General features: G+C 41.1%; 1 protein-coding gene and 1 long non-coding RNA gene across 4 annotated transcripts in view; one reads left to right on the forward strand and one right to left on the reverse strand.

Moving 5' to 3' along the window:
* The window catches only part of Sepsecs (Sep (O-phosphoserine) tRNA:Sec (selenocysteine) tRNA synthase), a 29,560-nt gene extending 18,047 nt beyond the window's left edge, over nucleotides 1-11,513 (reverse strand). Inside the window, exons 1-6 of one of the 3 annotated variants that reach the window (XM_034509351.2) lie at nucleotides 11,381-11,513; nucleotides 10,701-10,855; nucleotides 7,658-7,776; nucleotides 6,890-7,048; nucleotides 5,758-5,911; nucleotides 2,145-2,247 (exon numbers count right to left, since the gene is read on the reverse strand). In XM_034509351.2, coding sequence (XP_034365242.1) covers nucleotides 2,145-2,247; nucleotides 5,758-5,911; nucleotides 6,890-7,048; nucleotides 7,658-7,776; nucleotides 10,701-10,855; nucleotides 11,381-11,494 — 804 coding nt within the window. In that variant the 5' untranslated portion in view covers nucleotides 11,495-11,513. The other 2 variants (XM_076938499.1, XM_076938497.1) reach the window with 2 other exon arrangements.
* Nucleotides 11,514-11,611: 98 nt separating this feature from the next.
* Nucleotides 11,612-14,785, forward strand: LOC143443103 (uncharacterized). The gene is made up of 2 exons (XR_013111842.1): nucleotides 11,612-11,745; nucleotides 12,210-14,785. It is a non-coding gene; the product is annotated as an uncharacterized LOC143443103 (long non-coding RNA).
* Nucleotides 14,786-18,490: the final 3,705 nt, after the last annotated feature.

An 18,490-nucleotide genomic window follows, 5' to 3' on the forward strand; every position in this document is an offset into this window, starting at 1 on the left:
CAACTGGATTTACGTGGTTCAAACCAACAATGCCATGACCTCTCCTCATATAGGCCAATTTGCAGAAATGTTTATATATTATTTAAAGATAAATCGATTTTAGAAGGCAATATAATACCTACAAGACAGAACCTGCATTTGAGAACCATCTCACACACAATGATGATGAAGTGGGGCAAGAGGAAGAGAAGTCCCAAGGATACTTTTCCCATCGGCTCCACAGTTCCATTTTCTAGTATTCAAAAGTATGCTGTGAGCCCCAGAACACTGAACAATCAGGGAATAATAACGCCTGTGTAAATGACTCCTTTGAGTCTGCAGAGAGACCTCAGCAATTAGGACAACTGCTGTTCTAGCATGAAGACCAGAATTCTGATCTCAGCACCCATGGCCACTCACAAAACATCTTGAACTGTAGCTCCAAGGGATGTAATACCTCTTCTTGCTCCTCAAGTCATGGGTCTCCCCTAGCTCTCTCACACACATTAAATAAATAAATCAAAATAAACCTTTAAAATGATGTGTGTGAAAACAATACAGCCAGGTAGAAAGTTTAAACATATAACTAACAAGGCCTAAAGTATTTTGTAAACTGTACATAATGACTACACTATGTGAAAATAATACGTCCACAGGAACCGAGACTGTTCATTATAAATGACTAGCGGCACTTATAAGATAGCTATGATCACCTGCTCCTTCCTTTCATAAACCTTTAGAGACGCTAATGCATTTGAATTTCAAAAGCATTAAAGATACAAGGAGGAGAGGCAGTGAGATGCCCCATGGGCCACCCGCCCTGACAGGTTGAGTTTAATCTCCAGAACCCACACAGTAGAAGCAAAGAATTGACTCCTACAAGTTGCCCTCTGACCTCCATATACACGCTATGGCACACATGTGTGTACACAAATACACACACACACACACAAATGTAGTAATTTTTAAGTATTAAAAACTAAAGAACATGTGGAAGGAGGGGCATAGAAGTGAGTCATTGTTTTCAAAAGCTCTATCACAGACCCTTGTGCACTTTTCTTCTGCTCTAGAAGAATCCTAGAATTGGATCATACCTGATCCAATGTATGGATCTGTGAGACAGTCCTGAAAAGTTAAGGGATGATGAAAAGATTCCAAAGGTAAGAGTGGATAAGGAGAGATCAGAGGGCAGAAGCTACTAAAGGATTTTTTTTAAATCCTGAAAACAAACAAACAAAAAAAACACTCTGGGCAGTGGTGGCACACGCCTTTAGTCCCAGCACTTGGGAGGCAGAGGCAGGTGGATTTCTGAGTTCGAGGCCAGCCTGGGCTACAGACCAAGTTCCAGGACAGCCAGGGCTACACAGAGATACCCTGTCTCAAAAAAAAAAAAAAAAAAAAAAAAAAATCCTGAAAAATGTTTAATTTTTTTTTAAGATTTGAAAATGTATTTTTATATATGCACATGGTTTCTTACTCTTCCTATGTTCATTTTTCCTTGGTATAAAATATAATCATCAATATAGCTTTTGAAATACTGTAATTCAATACATTAGAAAAATGAACATCCTGGGTTAAAAAAATTATCAGAAGAAAGCCATTGAAATATTTCTATGTTGATTTAGGACTATCACATTTCACCAGGGCTGAAAAAAATGGCTCGTCCACTATGAACACTTGCTGTGCAACCATAAGGATCAGAGTGTGACTCCCAGAACCCGCATGCTTCACATATCGGTAAAGCTCTAGCTCCAAGGAGGATGAAAACAGAGGATCACTAGGGCTCGCTGGCTTCTAGCCTCACTGAGAAAATTCAACCTACAGGTTCAGGAGAGATCCTGCCTCAGGGGAAAAACAGAAGGCACTCAACACCCTCTTCTGATCCCCAGTTGCACAAACTAGCATGCTCACACAAACACATAGGTACACACACACTTACATACAGAGATACACGCACACACATAAAATATATGCATAAACAAATAAGTCTTTAAAAGCTACTATCCAATTACCATCATACTACCTAGGAATAATGACTTCTACTAATAGAATACTGTATACAAGTTTCTAATGTTCCCTGAAGTAGAGAGAGCTAAATAACATTTGCTGTATTGGGTTATAGAAAAAAACCATAATCCTACAGTATATAATTAATAATAATTCACCTGCTGAATGAGATGCATGCACTTTGAAGACTGTAATCCATAAGCGTTGTTGACTACATGCGGAATGTCATAATTAGCACAAATCACAGCCAGTTCTTCTAATCTATAAACATAAACATTTACAGAAAGACATACTCATACTGTGCTTTATAAATAATTATGGAAAGTTTTTATTAACAGCCAGTCTTAAGGTATACCAGGGAAAGGGAGAGGGGATGACAAGCTGAATTCCCTCTGTATAGTATCTTTACATGTAATTCACCAGCCTGGAAATACAAAGCAAGCACTTTAGGAGACCTAGAATACCTTTTAATGTTACCAATACATGAGACAAATGTATTTGTAAAAGCTAATGACTTGGGAGGCAGAGGCAGGAGGATCTCTGTGAGTCTGATATCAGCTGGGTCTACATAGTGAGTTCCAAGCCAAGTCTACACAGCAGATTCCGGGCCAGCCAGGCTACAAAGTAAGAGCCCGTCTAAAAGGAAAAGAACAACAACAAAAGCTTATGCTGGTAACTTTTAACAAACTTTCCAAACTTTTTACAAACAAGACAAAGATGACTCTCACAGAGTGCTGTGACTCTTGTCTTACTGTTCTGACTGCTTACCATATTAAGCTGGCAAGACAATGAGCATGTCTGCAACAAGAAAGCTCACAGAAGGAAAATTACAACATTCCTGTACCAAAAGTCACTGACCACTGGCATTGCCTAACAACCTGGATACATCCTTTAAAAAACTGCTAGCTTAAAATCTACATTTCTTCACTCTTCATTTCACACTCCTCATACAGAGACAATAAAGTCTAACATATGTTAAATATGGTGATGACCCACAACACAGTAGAGGTCCTTGTGACTAAAACTAACTGTAAAAATGTCAGCACACTGCAAAACTATACTAAATCCTGTGATGCAATTAAACTGATTTTTTTTTAATGTTTTGTTTCACAGAATAATTTGGAAATAAAGCATTTTAAATTTTCTTTCCAAAAGGAGGTATTTAAATACAGGAGGCAAGTGGATCTCTGTGAGTTTGAGGCCAGCCTGTTCTACACAGTAAATTTCAGGCCAGTCAGAAGATACACAAGACCTTATCCAAGTAAGTAATGAGTGGTATGGTCTTATTACCAAGCTATGCATGATGTATCTTCTTTTCTAGATGTAAGAAAGTATGTTTTAAAATTATAAATGGGAATAAGATTGTATTCATGTATCAGAAACTTTTAATTTGCTTCCTTCAAATATTACAAATTGTGGTGGTGGTTTAGGTAATAATGGTCTACATACATTCAAATATTTCAATGGTTAGTCATCAGGGTATGTTACTACTTAAGAAAAAACAGATGTGTGACCTTGTTGGAGATGTGTCATGGAGGTAGGTTTTAGGCTTCAAAAGCCCAAGCCAGGCCCAGTGTCTATTCCTGCTGCCTGCAGATCTTGACGTAGAACTCTCAACTTACTGTTCCAGCACCATGTCTAGCTATGTGACTCTATGCTCCCTGCCCTGATGACAATGGACTAAACCTCTGAAACCATAAGCCAGCCCCAATTAAATGCTTTCCTTTGTAAGGGTTGCTGTGAGCATGCTGTCTATTCACAGCAGTAGAACACTGACTAAGACATGAATGAAACCTAATTTTTAGGGCTAGAGAGATGGATTATTCAGTCAGTAAAGTGCTTGCCTTGCAAGCATGACAATCTGAGTTTAATTCCTCACAATCACAGAAAAAGTCAGGTGTGGCAGCATGTGCCTGAAATCTCAGTAACAGGCAAGCAAAGACACAACAATCTCTGGGGCTCAAGAGCCAGCCAGGCTAACTGAAACAGGGTGCTCCAGTGAGAAGTCCTGTCTCAAAACAACAAAGTAAAGAGTGATAGAAAAAGACATCCAAAATCAGTTGTTGGGGCACACACACACACGCACACAAACAAACACACACAACACACCTGACTCACAATCAATACCAAAACGTCTTCTGTTACTAACAAAATAGACTTGGAACACACACACACACACACACACACACACACACCACACATTCTTCGGAAGATAAAAGACACTTTTTTCATGTGTGTGTTCTAGAGAAAGAATTCTCTAATAACCTCCTTGAAAATGAGGTATCATAATATTAAACTTATTTAAACAAGCAAAACTTGTAAGTAACTTTAAGTGTAAAAAATAACTTCAACTTTAAATTAATCAAGACATAAAAATATACTAAATGAAAGGCAAAAAAAGCAGAAAACAGACTTTCCATGTGAACCCCACTGATTTCTAGATCAGAATTTTAATAGCCATCAGAACTGATATTCTTTTAACATTTGTTACATAGATTTCCTATTCAATACGCCACAATAATTGACCAATAAAAACAAAATAAATGATATACCACTAAAAACCTATAAAATCAGAAATTCAAATAGACTAACTTTACACTTCCATTTTCCTAAGCCTCACTAATCAAAAACATTCATTACATCATACAAATCAAAAGTAACAAATGACAGTTTGCTAACTGTTAAGCCTTCTGCATAAACCCATAGCAGGTCCATGTGAAACCGATGCAGCACTATGCATACTGGAACCATGGCTCAAGATGAAGCAAGGCTCCCCAGAGAGAAATAACTTAGCTACAACAAACACTCACAAGCTGTCTCGGGAAATGAAGTTTACTTCTATCCCATTAAATTTTTCTAGAGATTAAGGTTATAAAAGAATAGCATTTCTTTCATATTTTGATGGAAATTTTAAATGACTGGTCATTAATAAACTACTACAGCATATGCAACATAATCTTAAAATAAAATTCATGGGCTCACGAATGACACAAGGAAATTTTTCAAAAGCACGGCTTCAAGATGATCTTTTAAAATCTGCCTGTGAGATAATAAAAGCTAAAGTGGCCATCACTGCCAAACAACGTGAGTGTACAAACATCAGAGCTTAGCAACCAGCGTCCAAAGTCAACATGATTCTTATTCATTAGGACTTCTGTTAAAAATATTGAAATGAGACCAAATTGGAGCTTCTGGCAAAAATAAAAATTCTGTTAATAAACCTAAGCCCTATGACATTTTCAAAATATGGCTATCATTTAGAAAAGTGAACATCTGCCACCCCCACAGCTTTAACTTTCTAATTTATACTATCTTCAAAATGTGGACAAGCACTGTAAACACCTAGTTTAATCTCCCAATCACAGAAATGTAAACGATCCTACACTAATTTATTTATAGTCTATTAATGACTATAGTTCCTACTTAGCAAATGAACTGCAAGGCCAAAGCAAAGATGGGGAAAACGCTAAGCCCAGCGTTTCACTTGACAAAGCTTAAGTAATGAGTAAAAACCCCGGAGAGGCTTGAACGGGCAAGAGCAGGAAAGCAGACAAATGAGATGAACTAAGGTCTGGATAGACGGATTTTCCTTCAGCAACAAACTTTTCCAGCTCCCTTCAATAACTGTCCCTAGGATGGACTAGGACCTGGCCAGTAGATTCACTACTCACTACCAAATGTCACCTCAGTGTGCTTGAGACTCAGTGGACAGCCTGTTAGTCAAAAGACTGCTGAGTGAGCATCTAAAGACCGATATTCCAAGTCAGTTACCTATCGGGCACCCTTGGAGCAAAACAGGCTGTGGTAGAATGAAGGCACAGGATATGCTCAGGCCCGAGCTCCTGGATTTTAGCCTCCACGGCTTTCAGGTCTGTGCGCAGCTCATCACCTTCCAATACATTTTCTATTACCACCGGTTCAAAACCTAATCAAGTCAACCAGAGAGCTAAGCATTAGTGTCAACTAAATGTGAGATGGTTCTAGAACTCTAAGCACCAATGCAATGGCACACAGAACTCTAAATACTTATTAAACTAACAAGCTTTTCCTCTAGTAATAAAGATGGTGGCTCAGAGCTGGCATTAAACAAGAAACAAGTTGAAAGGGTGTGAAGAACAAGTAGATAACAAGGACTGGATCTTAATGCTTTAAAATGATACAGAAAGGATCTTATACTGTAAGGAGAACACATATTAACCAGAGGTCTACAGAAGTTAATTGCTTAGATGCTGATAATCAAAAAGAAACCTGCTCGGAGCTGGAGAGCTGGCTCAGCAGTTAAGAGCACTGACTGCTCTTCCAGAGGTCCTGAGTTCAATTCCCAGCAAGCACATAGTGGCTCACAACCATCTGTAATGGAATCCAATGCCCTCTTCTGGTGTGTCTAAGACAGCTACAGTGTCTTTAATATATATAAATAAAGCTTTAAAAAAAAACCCTGATCATTCTCTAGAAACATTTCAATTTCATTTGAGTTTACTACAGAGATAGATATAAATAATAACAAAATTCAAGCACTAAAATAAATCACACCCATAAACTTTGTTTTACCATATACACACACATACCAAAAAAAAAAAAAAAAAAAAAAACTACGATTAATTTCAGTAGCCTGGAGGTCACTGACCCATCTCATGTCCCAAGAGTCCTACATATTTTTAATTGAAATATTGTACTTAACTAGCACATAATTAAAGATCACCTCACAATTATACAAACTTTTTAAAATTAAGTTTAAAAGTTGCATAAAACAAAATATATAATAAATTTTATGAACACTACAAATTCTTTAAAGCATGAATATGGAGTACATTTAATTTTTCATTTACTTATCTCTACATAAAAATCTGAATTTTCCCATTGGATGTTTAAAATATCACATATGCTGCATGTCTTCTTTTACCTGCAGTGACCATGGATTTAAAGCAGGATTTCTGGTCTATCCGTGGCCATATGATATACTTGGCCTTTGGTCTTTTGTGTCGTAGTGTTAGGAAACACAAGGTTAGACTCATCCCAGTTGCCATAGGAACTACAAAGCAACTGGCCACTGAATGAACACCTACAAATAAAAAATAAAACAATGTATTATCCAATTAAAACCTTCTGGAAGAAATGATATATTTCCTTTATCAAACAACATGGACTGCAACCCTGATGTTTCCTTCTCATTTGCTCTCATGAAACTCATTGCTGAAGCCAGGGGGTAGTGGTGCACACTTTTAATCCCAGCACTTCGAAGGCACAGAGGCAGGTGGATTTCTGTGATTTTGAGGCCAGCCTGTTATACAGTGAGTCCCAGGAGAGCCAGAGCTGCATAGTGAGACCTTGTCTCAGAAAAAAAAAAAAAAAAAGAAAAAAAAAAGACAGAAACATTGCAATTTGCCCGGTGATAGGCCTCAGGAAGCAGAGGCAGGCAGATCTCTGAATTCGAAGCCAGCCTGGTCTACAAAGCAGGTCCAGGACAGTCAGGAAGTCACAGCAACCCTCCAAAAACCAAACAAAAACCAATCATTCCTGGGGCTATAACTCTTATTTTCTGTCTTATTCTGAAACAGGTTTACATGTGTGTCCTTTTAAAAGCCATTCATATTGTTTCTGAAGACACAAAGTGTATGAAATGTGTATGCTATCTACTCATCAATCACATTATGACTGACATAATACATACCGGCCAGCTTTATGACATTAAGCACCAAAGAATTAGTAATTTTGTTCAAGAGGCTAGAGCCTGCAGCTTTTGGTTGCACAGCAGAAATATCACCAGATCGTCCAATTCCATGGATGAATCTAAACAAAAAATAAGACAAAACCCATACAAACACATTCAGTGTTCAAGTAATCAATATGCAGGTTTACAAATAAATAACCCAAAACTAGCAGAGGCAGTTTTCTGTTGTCAGTATACTTCATAAATGACTAATGCAGAAATACCTTAAGTTGAAACAGTTTCAATATGTTATATAGATAATCTCCAAAGACCATCATTATCAGATTCTTTCCTCATGTTCATCCACACTAAGGGATACCGTTTAATTGTCCTCCATATCTACAACTGGATTAGGGTTGGGGGGTGTCCTTCCTGACTTGCTTTTGACTGGGAAGAACATAAAAAGTGATTATCTGGAGCCTAAAAGATCATAAGAAGCACTAAAGTCTTCTTGGCTTCTTGAAGAGTCTGCTAGTGTGCACTGCCTTCCAAAATCCTGCTGCCACGTTGGGGAGGAGCTAACATAACAGAAGACGGGATCTGAGCCCTTAGCCATGTAAACAAGTCAACCTTAGTAGACTGCCCACTCTCACCGTCAGTGAGACTACACTCTTACCTGACATTTGACAACTACACCAGAAACACAAGGCACTCAGTTGCTGGGTTCAGTTAACACACAGAACCAGGAGGAATAACGATCATTTTAAGCCATTAGCCTTTGGACTGATTTGTTTAAAACCACAGTACAGGTCAACATTCTATTCTTGCTTTTCTGCCTACCAGAGCAGCAGGACAGATTCCAGTCTGAATGAGCTGATGCTTTAGAAGCTGTCCTAATTAGTTGGTGGTGGTGGCAGGCTCTTTTGAGACAGGCTCTCACTAAGTAGCCCTGGCTGACCCTATACTTTACCCACCCCCATTTCTGTTAAGTGTGGGATTATAAGCAGTGCTACCATCCCAAGCAAAAACTTTCCTAATTTTTAAACTATGTTTCTTGAAACTGAGTGTACGAATCCACTTGTCTTAAATTAGATGGTCCTATATACTTAAAAACACCTCTGAATACTCTAATTAAAAATAAACAACTCCTTCTGCTTGCTCCATCTCTTACATTTAATTAGATCAGAAACTGTGTATAAGGAGAGTGTTACAGAGCACTAACTAGCACTGTACTTCTTATATATAAGACTTCCACATATATTACACACTGACCTTGGTACCAGGCACTGTTAGACAGGAAACCTACATCCTACTCATTGTCATCAGTTCTGACTACAAATGTTTTTATTAAAATTAAATTTTAGTATGCCTCAAATATTTCACCTTGATTTAAAAAAAAAAACCAAAAAGTTTTTAAGAGTTAATATTTCTCACAGAAAGAGTAGAAGACAGAAATTAGCAGTCATATCCAAAAGCACTACCAATAAATGATTAAAATATTTTTGCCAGGTGGTAGTGTCACCTGCCTTTGGGTCTAGCACTCACGAGGCAGAGGCAGGTGGGTCTCTAATCAATTCAGAATGGCTTAAAATCTCAAAAATAACACAAATAATGTAATCATCTAATCCAACTGTTCCTCTATCTGTTGGGATTCAGAAAGTAATAAACCACACTTTCAAGTTCATTACTCTCCAATAAAACCTGTATGTTAAAAAGGAAATATGCCTGCTCATGGTGCCAAATGCCTTAAATTCTATGACCCAGGAGGCAGAGGCAAGTGAATCTCTACATAAGTCTGAGAACAGCATGAACTACATAGTAAGGTCTAAGCCAGCTAGTTGCATAGTCTTTAAAACTTGAAAAAAAAAGGGGGGGGGGACCCACACAACACACAACAATTATGATTTATGTCAACTGAAGGTTTTTTGGGGGGGTGGTTTTTGTTTTGTCTTTGCTTTTTTGTTTTGTTTTTCGAGATAGGGTTTCTCTCTGTAGCCCTGGCTGTCCTGGAACTCACTCTGTAGACCAGGCTGGCCTCGAACTCAGAAATCCACCTGCCTCTGCCTCCCAAGTGCTGGGATTAAAGGCATGGGCCACCACTGCCAGCAAGTTTTTGTTTGTTTTTTTAAGGCCACACCCATGTTAAACATTCTACAAGGCTGGCTGAACTTCTATGATTGTGGCAAGTCAGCAAGTTGCTGGTACAGAACCAAAACATCTTCCCTCTGTGTGACCTATTGCCTCTAGGACTATTAGGTAAATCCTTCTGGAAGTGACAGAAACCCCCTAGCCTCACCTACCCAAAGCTAAGAACATCATCAGACAACACTCGGCCTGCAACAAGATTTCCTTGCTTTCCTGAAACTTCCCTACCTCTATATTTCTACAAGTGTATTCAAAAAGTGTCTTGGCCTATGATTTTGTTCTGCGACTATTTTATATAAAAATTTCATGAAATAGTTACCACTCCAGAACATGGTATTTGGGGGTCACCTGTCACTTATATCATGTATCTCTTATTCCTTTTGAAGTAAACTGTATTTTTTAAAGACTTATTTATTTTATGTATATGAGTACCCTATAGCTGTCTTCAGACACACCAGAAGAGAGCATTGTATCCCATTACAGATGGTTGTGAGCCACCCACCATGTGACTGTTGGGAATTGAACTCAGGGCCTCTGGAAGAGCAGTCAGTGCTCTTAACTGCTGAGCCATCTCCCCAGCCCAAACTATGTTTTGTTTTTGTTTTTTTAAATTAATCTTTTAGAACAGATGTACTAGTTTAAATATTATCAGAACGAAGCACTTGTGCTATTGACCAGCCAGCATTTCGAAGGGAAACCACCACATATCAGAACTCCAGTTCTATTGTCATAAAAAGCGCCTACTCCAAGTGTCTCCATCTCTCAGTTCCATTTGATTTCCATAGCCATTTGATGAAGGAAGGAATTACTTCTGAGTGGAAACTTTATAATTTAGAAGGAATGCCATCACTATTATTTTAAGTCCCATCCCCAGAAAAAAAATAAATAAACGTTTTCACAACTAGTTTAAGAACCATACCTGTAATGACGACGAGCAACCAAAGCCGAGGCCACTCTCCCTTCCCTTTCTCCCACACCACAATTACCCAAGAAATTGTTGCTATCCATGACTGCGAGCTCATGCAGAAAGAGTTCCAGTGTGCTTTCATCCCAGCCATCCTCTGGACACTTGCCCTTAAAAAAAAATAGTAGTGACATTTATATTCAGGAAAAGCATCGGTCCCGAAATCTCCACATCAGTGTACTTGAATTCTTTTTTTAATGTGTTTTAATGACCCCTTGATTCCTCACATCAGACATAAACTCAGCAACTATGAAGAAAACTGCCAATTGGCCAAACGTGCATATTCTATTCGACGACAAACTAGAGGTGGCGAATGTATGGAATACAGCCACTGAAGTTTGCTCGGACTCTTAAACCTCAGGCAAGTTAGGGAATCTGAAAAAGGTGACGTCCTCAGTTGAGTTTTCAAACTAGGGGCTGGCAAACCTTGGGGGCACTAAAGTTCAGGACCACTGTCAAGGAGCGAAGCCTGAGAGGTCAGGCGCAAAGCTGCCCGCTCGAGCAGGTTTCCGGACCGCGCCAGTGGCCCAGGCGGAACGAACACTTGGACTTTGACAGTTCCGCACACGCTGAGGAGCGCGCCGCCCCTCCCCTCCCTGCAGACGCAGAGCCTGAGTGCCGAGGCCGCGGAATACCTGCTCTAGAAGCAGCCAGATGAGGTGCTCGTGTGCGCGCCGAGCCTCGCTGCCCTGCCTCACGTAAGCCGGAGACACCCGCCGCTCGCCGGCCGCGAAGCACTCGGGGTTCATGACAGCGCCCACTAAGCACACGCCGAGGCCCAGGATGCAGCGCGCCGCCCTGACGGTACGGGGCGGCCGTGGACCCAAAACACCCTAGGCCTCCGCCTTCGGCTTCCGCGCATGCGGAGAGTCGTTTTGCTTGTTCTCCTCCACCCCAAGCACCACAACCACCTGGGAAGAAGTTGGGAACCTTGAGTATTTATGAGTTGGCAAGATTAGCAGGTTTCCAGAGACAGGAAAAGGGCGTTGGCTTGGGCTAGGTAAACTCTTTTTTTTTATTGGATATTTTATTTATTTACAATACAGATGTCATCCCCTTTCCCTATTTCCCCTCCCCAGAAGCTCCATCCTATACCCTCTTCCTTTATGCTTTTATGCCATTTTGATTACATGCATGTATTAAGGTCAGTTCTAAGTTGAGGGTCTAAGCAATACAATAGATGCAAATAGTCAAGGAACAAGCAATACAATAAACACAAATAGTCAAAGAAAAAGTAAGGCATTAAACCCAATTATGTGGACATTCCCATGATCACTGTTTCTAAGGGCTTATCAGGATGACCAAAGTATCTGAGCCAACTTCCCTGTCCTAGCCCAAGGTCATTTTCATGTCTGAAGCCTACTTCCTTGTTCTAGACTAAAATTTAGATTCCTGTCTGAAATTACTTCTTTGTTCTAGCCTAATATTTAGATTCTTGCCTGAGATTACTTCTTTGTTGTATAGGAAAATCCTCTTATAATCAAGACCACCGGTACTTCAAGAGACGGCAGAGAAGGCAGAAGGGCCATTGTGTGAGCTTCTCAAGAAATGATGACTAAGGCTCAGCTCCAGTCATCCACCAGCATACTATGGAAGAGGAACCCCATTCATGTCTTACCTGAGATCTAGAGCTTTTGTACTTCATTTAGATCTACAAAATTTTCTTAAGAACTTTGTACTAATATTTGTCCATGAATAGTGTATCTTTAGAATGTAGTAGCAGTCTACTAAATGTAGGAATTCACCAATTGCAGAACATATGTACTTGCATGTCAGCAAGCGAGCAAACATGGCTGCAAATTCTACATGACTTTGAAATGTTTGAGGGAGAAGACTTCCTCATATTTTTGGGGTGCCAAGCATTGCAACATAGACAAGCTGGTTACTCTCCCAAGTCAACATTAACTGTGAAGCTTTCCAAAGATCACTGAGGTTAACTGGGGATCATTGTAACCTGCCTACAACATAGTCTGGGGGAAAAAAATCTACAGAAGTGGGCTGAACCATGACCTCAATGGCCATTTCACCATTTTTAGATTGATTTTTTTTTAAAAAATGCCTTTTAGATAGTCTATGTCCATTTTCAGGGTGGTCTATGGTATTTCCTTGCCAAAAGATACAGCCTGTACAGTCTCTGAAAGTTTTGATTTTATTTTAACTTGGGTCAAAAAAAAAAATTTCTAACAATGACCAAGCCACTTACTCCTATCAAGGAGATCAAACTCTACTCAAACCTAAAATGGCCTCAGCAAGAATAGGAGATGGAAGGCCCTCTGCTCTGTCTTACCCTGTCACAGAGGTGGAAAGGAGGGTAACAGAGTGCATGCTCACATTCAACACAAACTGAGAAGGGAAAGGAACACTGAGAGAGAGGAAGGGGTGGAGGAGGGGAGGAAGGAGACAGAGGAAGAGAGGAAAATGAAGAAAGGGGGAAGGAGATGAAAGAAGGGAGGAAGGGGATGCAGGAGGGAAGAGGATGGAGGAAGGGAGGAAGGGGTGGAGGAAGCGAGAGGGAAGGAGGACCCAAAGCAAAGTATGGATGGAACCCACTACTTTGTGTACTAATGATTTTTTTTTAAGTGAAAAGAAAGCAGATTAGAATTCTGTAAGCATGAAAAGTTAACCCAAGAAGATACTTCAAACTGAGGGTTTTAAAGAGATCTTTCAGAAACAGCCCATCTTCTAAAGCTATAGGCTAAATGGGAAATGACGTCAAAGTAGACAGCTTCCTTTTGGGGCATTAAACCAAAGTCCCCATCTACTTCCTGTCACTATAAAATCTGCTCTCGTCCTTCTCATATTAAGTGGAGCCTGGCTTTTGGCTTCTTTTCATTCTTGTGTTGGTGTAGGACAGGACATACTCATTCTAATGCCATTCACTTCCCTTAGCACAGTGGCTGCTACAGGGGCATCTATCACTGTTTCCATCACTTAAACACCCAAGCAATTTCAACCTCATTAAACAAGACTAGAGGGACGCTCCGCCACTGGTGCTCCCACTTACAATTATATGAACAAATGACTATAAACGATTCAGCATCATCACTTCACTGGTGTCCATCCCTCCCCGGAAAAAAAAAAATTATAACAATATTGATCAGACCAATGGTGTTTCTGAATTTGAATTCAATCACCTTCGTAGGGTAATGGGCCAAATCCTTGCCACCTGGAAATGACGAGTTGAGATTCAAATATGTATCCCAGCTAATGTAAAGCCTCACTCTCTACCTTGTGTTGTGAGTCACACATAGTCCCCACCATCTATCTCCCACCGAATCCACCTTCTGCTTGGAGAGGACACCTAATCCCTTTGCTTCAAGCTCATACTTCTTGTCCTCCAGCTTCCCAAGGCCACCATCAGTCCCTGATCCTGGCACACCTAAAACATTTCTTTCTTCTATTACATCTTCCCACTCTCCTGCATGTATTTCTACAGAAACTGGGCATTAGTACAAACAGACAAAAAGTTGCCTGGTATGCTGATTGGCCGGAACAATGGTTTTGATAGTCATATCTGCTTGTATCTGTTCTTTCTTGTTAGCTGGGTGCTTGTGCAGTATATAGTGTAGTTCCCCCACCCCCACCCCAAATTCCCCATCTTCCTGGGGCTTGGGATTCCCTCCCCCCTCTCTCCGACAAATGGGCTTAATCATAGAGCAAGCTGTAATTTTTTTCTTTTTTTAAAGATTTATTTTTGTTTGTATGAATGTGACTTTGCATGAACGTATGCCATGCATGTATGCCATGCATGTATGGGTGTCCCAAGGGGTCAGAAGAGTCTAATCCATGGAGTTACAGGAGGTTGAAGCTAACCATGTTGGGTAGTGGGCTTCCCCTCTTCCAAAAGCTCTTGCTTATTTAATCCAGACATTTTGATCCTGCATCGCCACTCCACCCCCAGGCCTATCTCCAAATTTCTCTCTTCCTGCCTGTGCGCACTTCTCTTCCTCCTTCCCCTTGGTGACTTCCCTGCCCTTCCTTGGGACCAGTAAACCTGCCCTAGAGTGGCTTCCCAATAAACCTGCCTTTATATACTTTAATTTGGCTTGAATTGGATTGTTTCGTCCTAGGGAACAACTTCAATCAGTTTCTCTTAGCTCCCAGGCCAGTTTAAAATCTTAAGGTTGTGCCCTTTTTTATTTTGTGGTTTGTTTTTGGTGGTGGTGGTGGTGGTAGTGGTGGTGGTGGTGGTGATGGTGTGTATGCTCATGCACACACACTCGAGTGTGTCTGTTTCTCTTTCAGACAGGGTCTCACTTTGTATTCTTGGCTGGCCTAGAATTCACTATATATACCAGGCTGCCCTGGAACTATAGAGCCTGGACTATACCAGCCTCTGTTTCTTGCAGTCCTGAGATCAAAGATGTGTCCCATCTATTCAGCCCAAACTGCTTGCTGACATATTAGCATCTGAAAAGTTTTCAGCTGCTTTTTGAGACTTTGTCTCCCAATCTTCTAACCCCTTGCTTTACCCTAATTAAACTATAAATCTTAAGTACAAAATCTGAGGTTGAGGTGGGAATTCACTGCCCTCTGATTGTCTCCTACTCCCACAAAGCCTGACTTACAGTCAAAACTTGCACAAAAGCACTCTTAATTGTCTATATGTGGCTTATTCAAAAACTTTCATTCAACTAGCCGCCTAACTGAAACAGCTGGGCTCAAGGTCAAAATTAGGTGGAGAGTTCAAAGGATGCTTAGTTGTCTTGGGGAACTGACTTCACTTCTCTGGCTTTTGGTACCTTGTCCTTTAAATAAATCAGTAGGAATAGCTTCTTGATATGGAGTTTAAAATGCATAAAATAACAGGCCTATATAAATCGTGGGAATTAGTTCTTGACTACTCTAGCAGTATCAGGTATGGTTCCATCTCGTGGAGTAGGCCTTAAATCCAAGCAAAAAAGTGGTCGGTTACTGTTAAGGAATTTGTGACCCCTGGGAAAAGGCTACAGACGCAGTCCAATTGTAATTAAAAGATTTATTGATCAGCTGCTAGCCAAAGGAACAATCTCTGAGCCAAATTTGTGATTGCTGTGAGAAGCAGGGTGAGGAAAAGATTCTTACAGGGGAACACCACAAGAAGACCTTCAATGTCTACACTGAAGCAAGCAAAAACTGGTCTGTTTTGCCAAGTTACACGACGCAAAACAATCATTGGTATCTGTGTAAACACATTACAGAAGCCAAAAAAGCAGTCAGTCATATTGTAACAAGTAGATAGTCATAGCTGTAATTTTTGGGTGGGGGTCACTAAGTCAGGGTAACTGGGAACTTGTCGTCCAGTGGCTGGAGTCAGAGACAAAAGACTAGTTGGTACCAAGATGGATGCCTAGCACAAAATGGAATTTCTTCAGCCATCGCTGTTACTCCCATAGCGTTTGTGCCATTATTGTACGAGGGTATTCTGCAAGCAAGCTGCTGTTGAAGGTCACAGGTTTTGTAGCTGGGTGATATTGATGACTACAGACCTCCTCTGGTAGCATGCAGAGTACCTTCCAGCACTAAGGGAAGACAAGAAATGACAAAATAAAACCAACATAAAATGAACTCCATGGTGGTTTTGGTGGTGGTAGTTTTTGCTTTCGTTTTGCTGTTGTTGTTTTATAGACTTTCTGCTTTGTTCTGTCATTTCTGGTTTTACTGATTTTTTGTTGTTGGTGGTGGTGGTGGTTTGTTTTGACTTTCATTCTTGGCCTTTGGGGGGTTTTGTTTTGTTTCTTAGGGTTTCACTGTAGCCTTAGTCCTGGAAATCAGTCAGAGGATCAGGCCGGTTTCAACCTCAGAGATCTGAACTGATTCTGCCTCCCGAGTGCTGGGATTAAGTACATGCACTATCACACCTGCATGTGGTTTGTTTTGATTTTTTTTTTTTTTTTAAGAGCTAGAGGAGACCAAAGTTCAGTGTGTAGGGAAGTGAGGAGGTTCTGGTGGAGAATTGGAGAATTGGAAAAACCTGATCAAAATATATTGCGTGAAAAATAAAATAAGATAGTAGTAGTTAGTATTTGCTTGGCCTTACAGGTCGGAAAAATGAGCAAAGCTCTTGAGAAACACTTGGTCTCCTGTGGGAAAATATATTCGGGTAACTCACAAGGCCTGAGTAAAGAAAGAGTTGTGGTACATGACTAAAAAACCTTCATTCAGTATAAAGGAAACATTTCAGACACACAAGGGGTCTGGCCAAAGATTGGAGGTAAGAGGGAGAAAGTCCCAGCAAGAAGGAAGTGAGAGAGCCACAGTGTGTTGCACAAACTAGCCCAGCAGACCTTTCTGGGCCAGCTTCAAAGGCCAACTTGAACTTGTGTTGTCAGATTTCAAAGGCAAATGCTTCCTGCTTGCAGCATCTATGTCCTTAGGCAAGTCTGTTCCCTGTCCCATCCTGTCACATTGGTCACAACAGTGTGTCTGACCAAGAGGATGAAAGTGGAATTGAACAAAGAGCTTGCACATTAAGGGCAGACGCTGACCCATTTGAAATCTTTCTGCCATCATGGGAACAAACCTGATCTAGACAGTTGAATGATGGGAAACATGTGACCACCCCCCCCCCCCAACTTTTGTAATGTCTCTGTCAACAACCAGCACTGACAGTCACAGCGACCTAGTTTCCTAGAGCTGGCCTCAGGTGCACTGGTGAGCCTGGTCAGGATCAGTTAAAAACACTAAATGGAGCCCAGGCCAGAGCTGTGACCAGAATAAACGGTGGTCATTTTTAAACCACTGAATTTTAGGGTAGTTTTAGGTTTCAAGCCTGGGGCAAATGGCTGAGGTGCTACATAGCATGTCAAAGTGGACCTGGCCACCAGGATCTCCCTGCAACAGCCTCTACCTGTAACAGGGCCTCCCTGGCTGGCTTGCCCTGCCTCCTACCCTGAACTCTCCAGTCCAGGGCTCTGGGATGCTCTTCCCAACCATTTTGGTGACCCACATTTTTTGTACCTTTGGGCCTCCTGGCTGCTGCACTAGGTTCCCTTTTCTCCTCCTTCTCTTCTCCTTCTCCTTCTCCTTCTCCTTCTCCTTCTCCTTCTCCTTCTCCTTCTCCTTCTCCTTCTCCTTCTCCTCCTCTCTCTCCTTCTCCTTCTCCTTCTCCTTCTCCTTCTCCTTCTCCTTCTCCTTCTCCTTCTCCTTCTCCTTCTCCTTCTCCTTCTCCTTCTCCTCCTCCTCCTCCTCCTCCTCCTCCTCCTCCTCCTCCTCCTCCTCCTTCCTTCTCCTTCTCCCTCCTCCTCCTCCTCCTCCTCCTCCTCCTCCTCCTCCTCCTCCTCCTCCTCCTTCTCCTTCCTTCCCCTTCCCCTTCCTTCCCCTTCCCCTTCTCCCCCTCCCTACATGACACAGCTCAGTCTGGTCATGACCTCATCTGGACTCTCCCGAATGTCCCTGCCTCTAACTATGCTCTCCCACATATCTGCAATAAACTTTCTCCCCCACCATACCTAAGGGCAGGCCTGTTCCTTCCCTTTTCCTTTTCCTTTTCCTTTCCCTTTCTTTTTTTCTTTCTTTTTAAATTCAGGTATCTTTAGAAAATTCTCAAAGCTTGCTGAGGGGTGTTGGGTGATGTCTCAGTCAGTAAAGTGCTTGCCATGGCAACATGAAAACCCAAGTTCTCTAGCACTGTAAAAAGCTGGGTGTGGTGACTAGCCTCTGTAATCTCAGAACTGTGGAAATAGAGACAGGAATCCCTGGGGCTGGCTGGCAAGAGCCAGTCTAGAGGAGTTAATTGCTAACCCACAAGTTCTCAAAACAAATAT

Source organism: Arvicanthis niloticus, chromosome 7 (assembly GCF_011762505.2).
Source record: "Arvicanthis niloticus isolate mArvNil1 chromosome 7, mArvNil1.pat.X, whole genome shotgun sequence".
Taxonomy (NCBI): Eukaryota; Metazoa; Chordata; class Mammalia; order Rodentia; family Muridae; genus Arvicanthis; species Arvicanthis niloticus.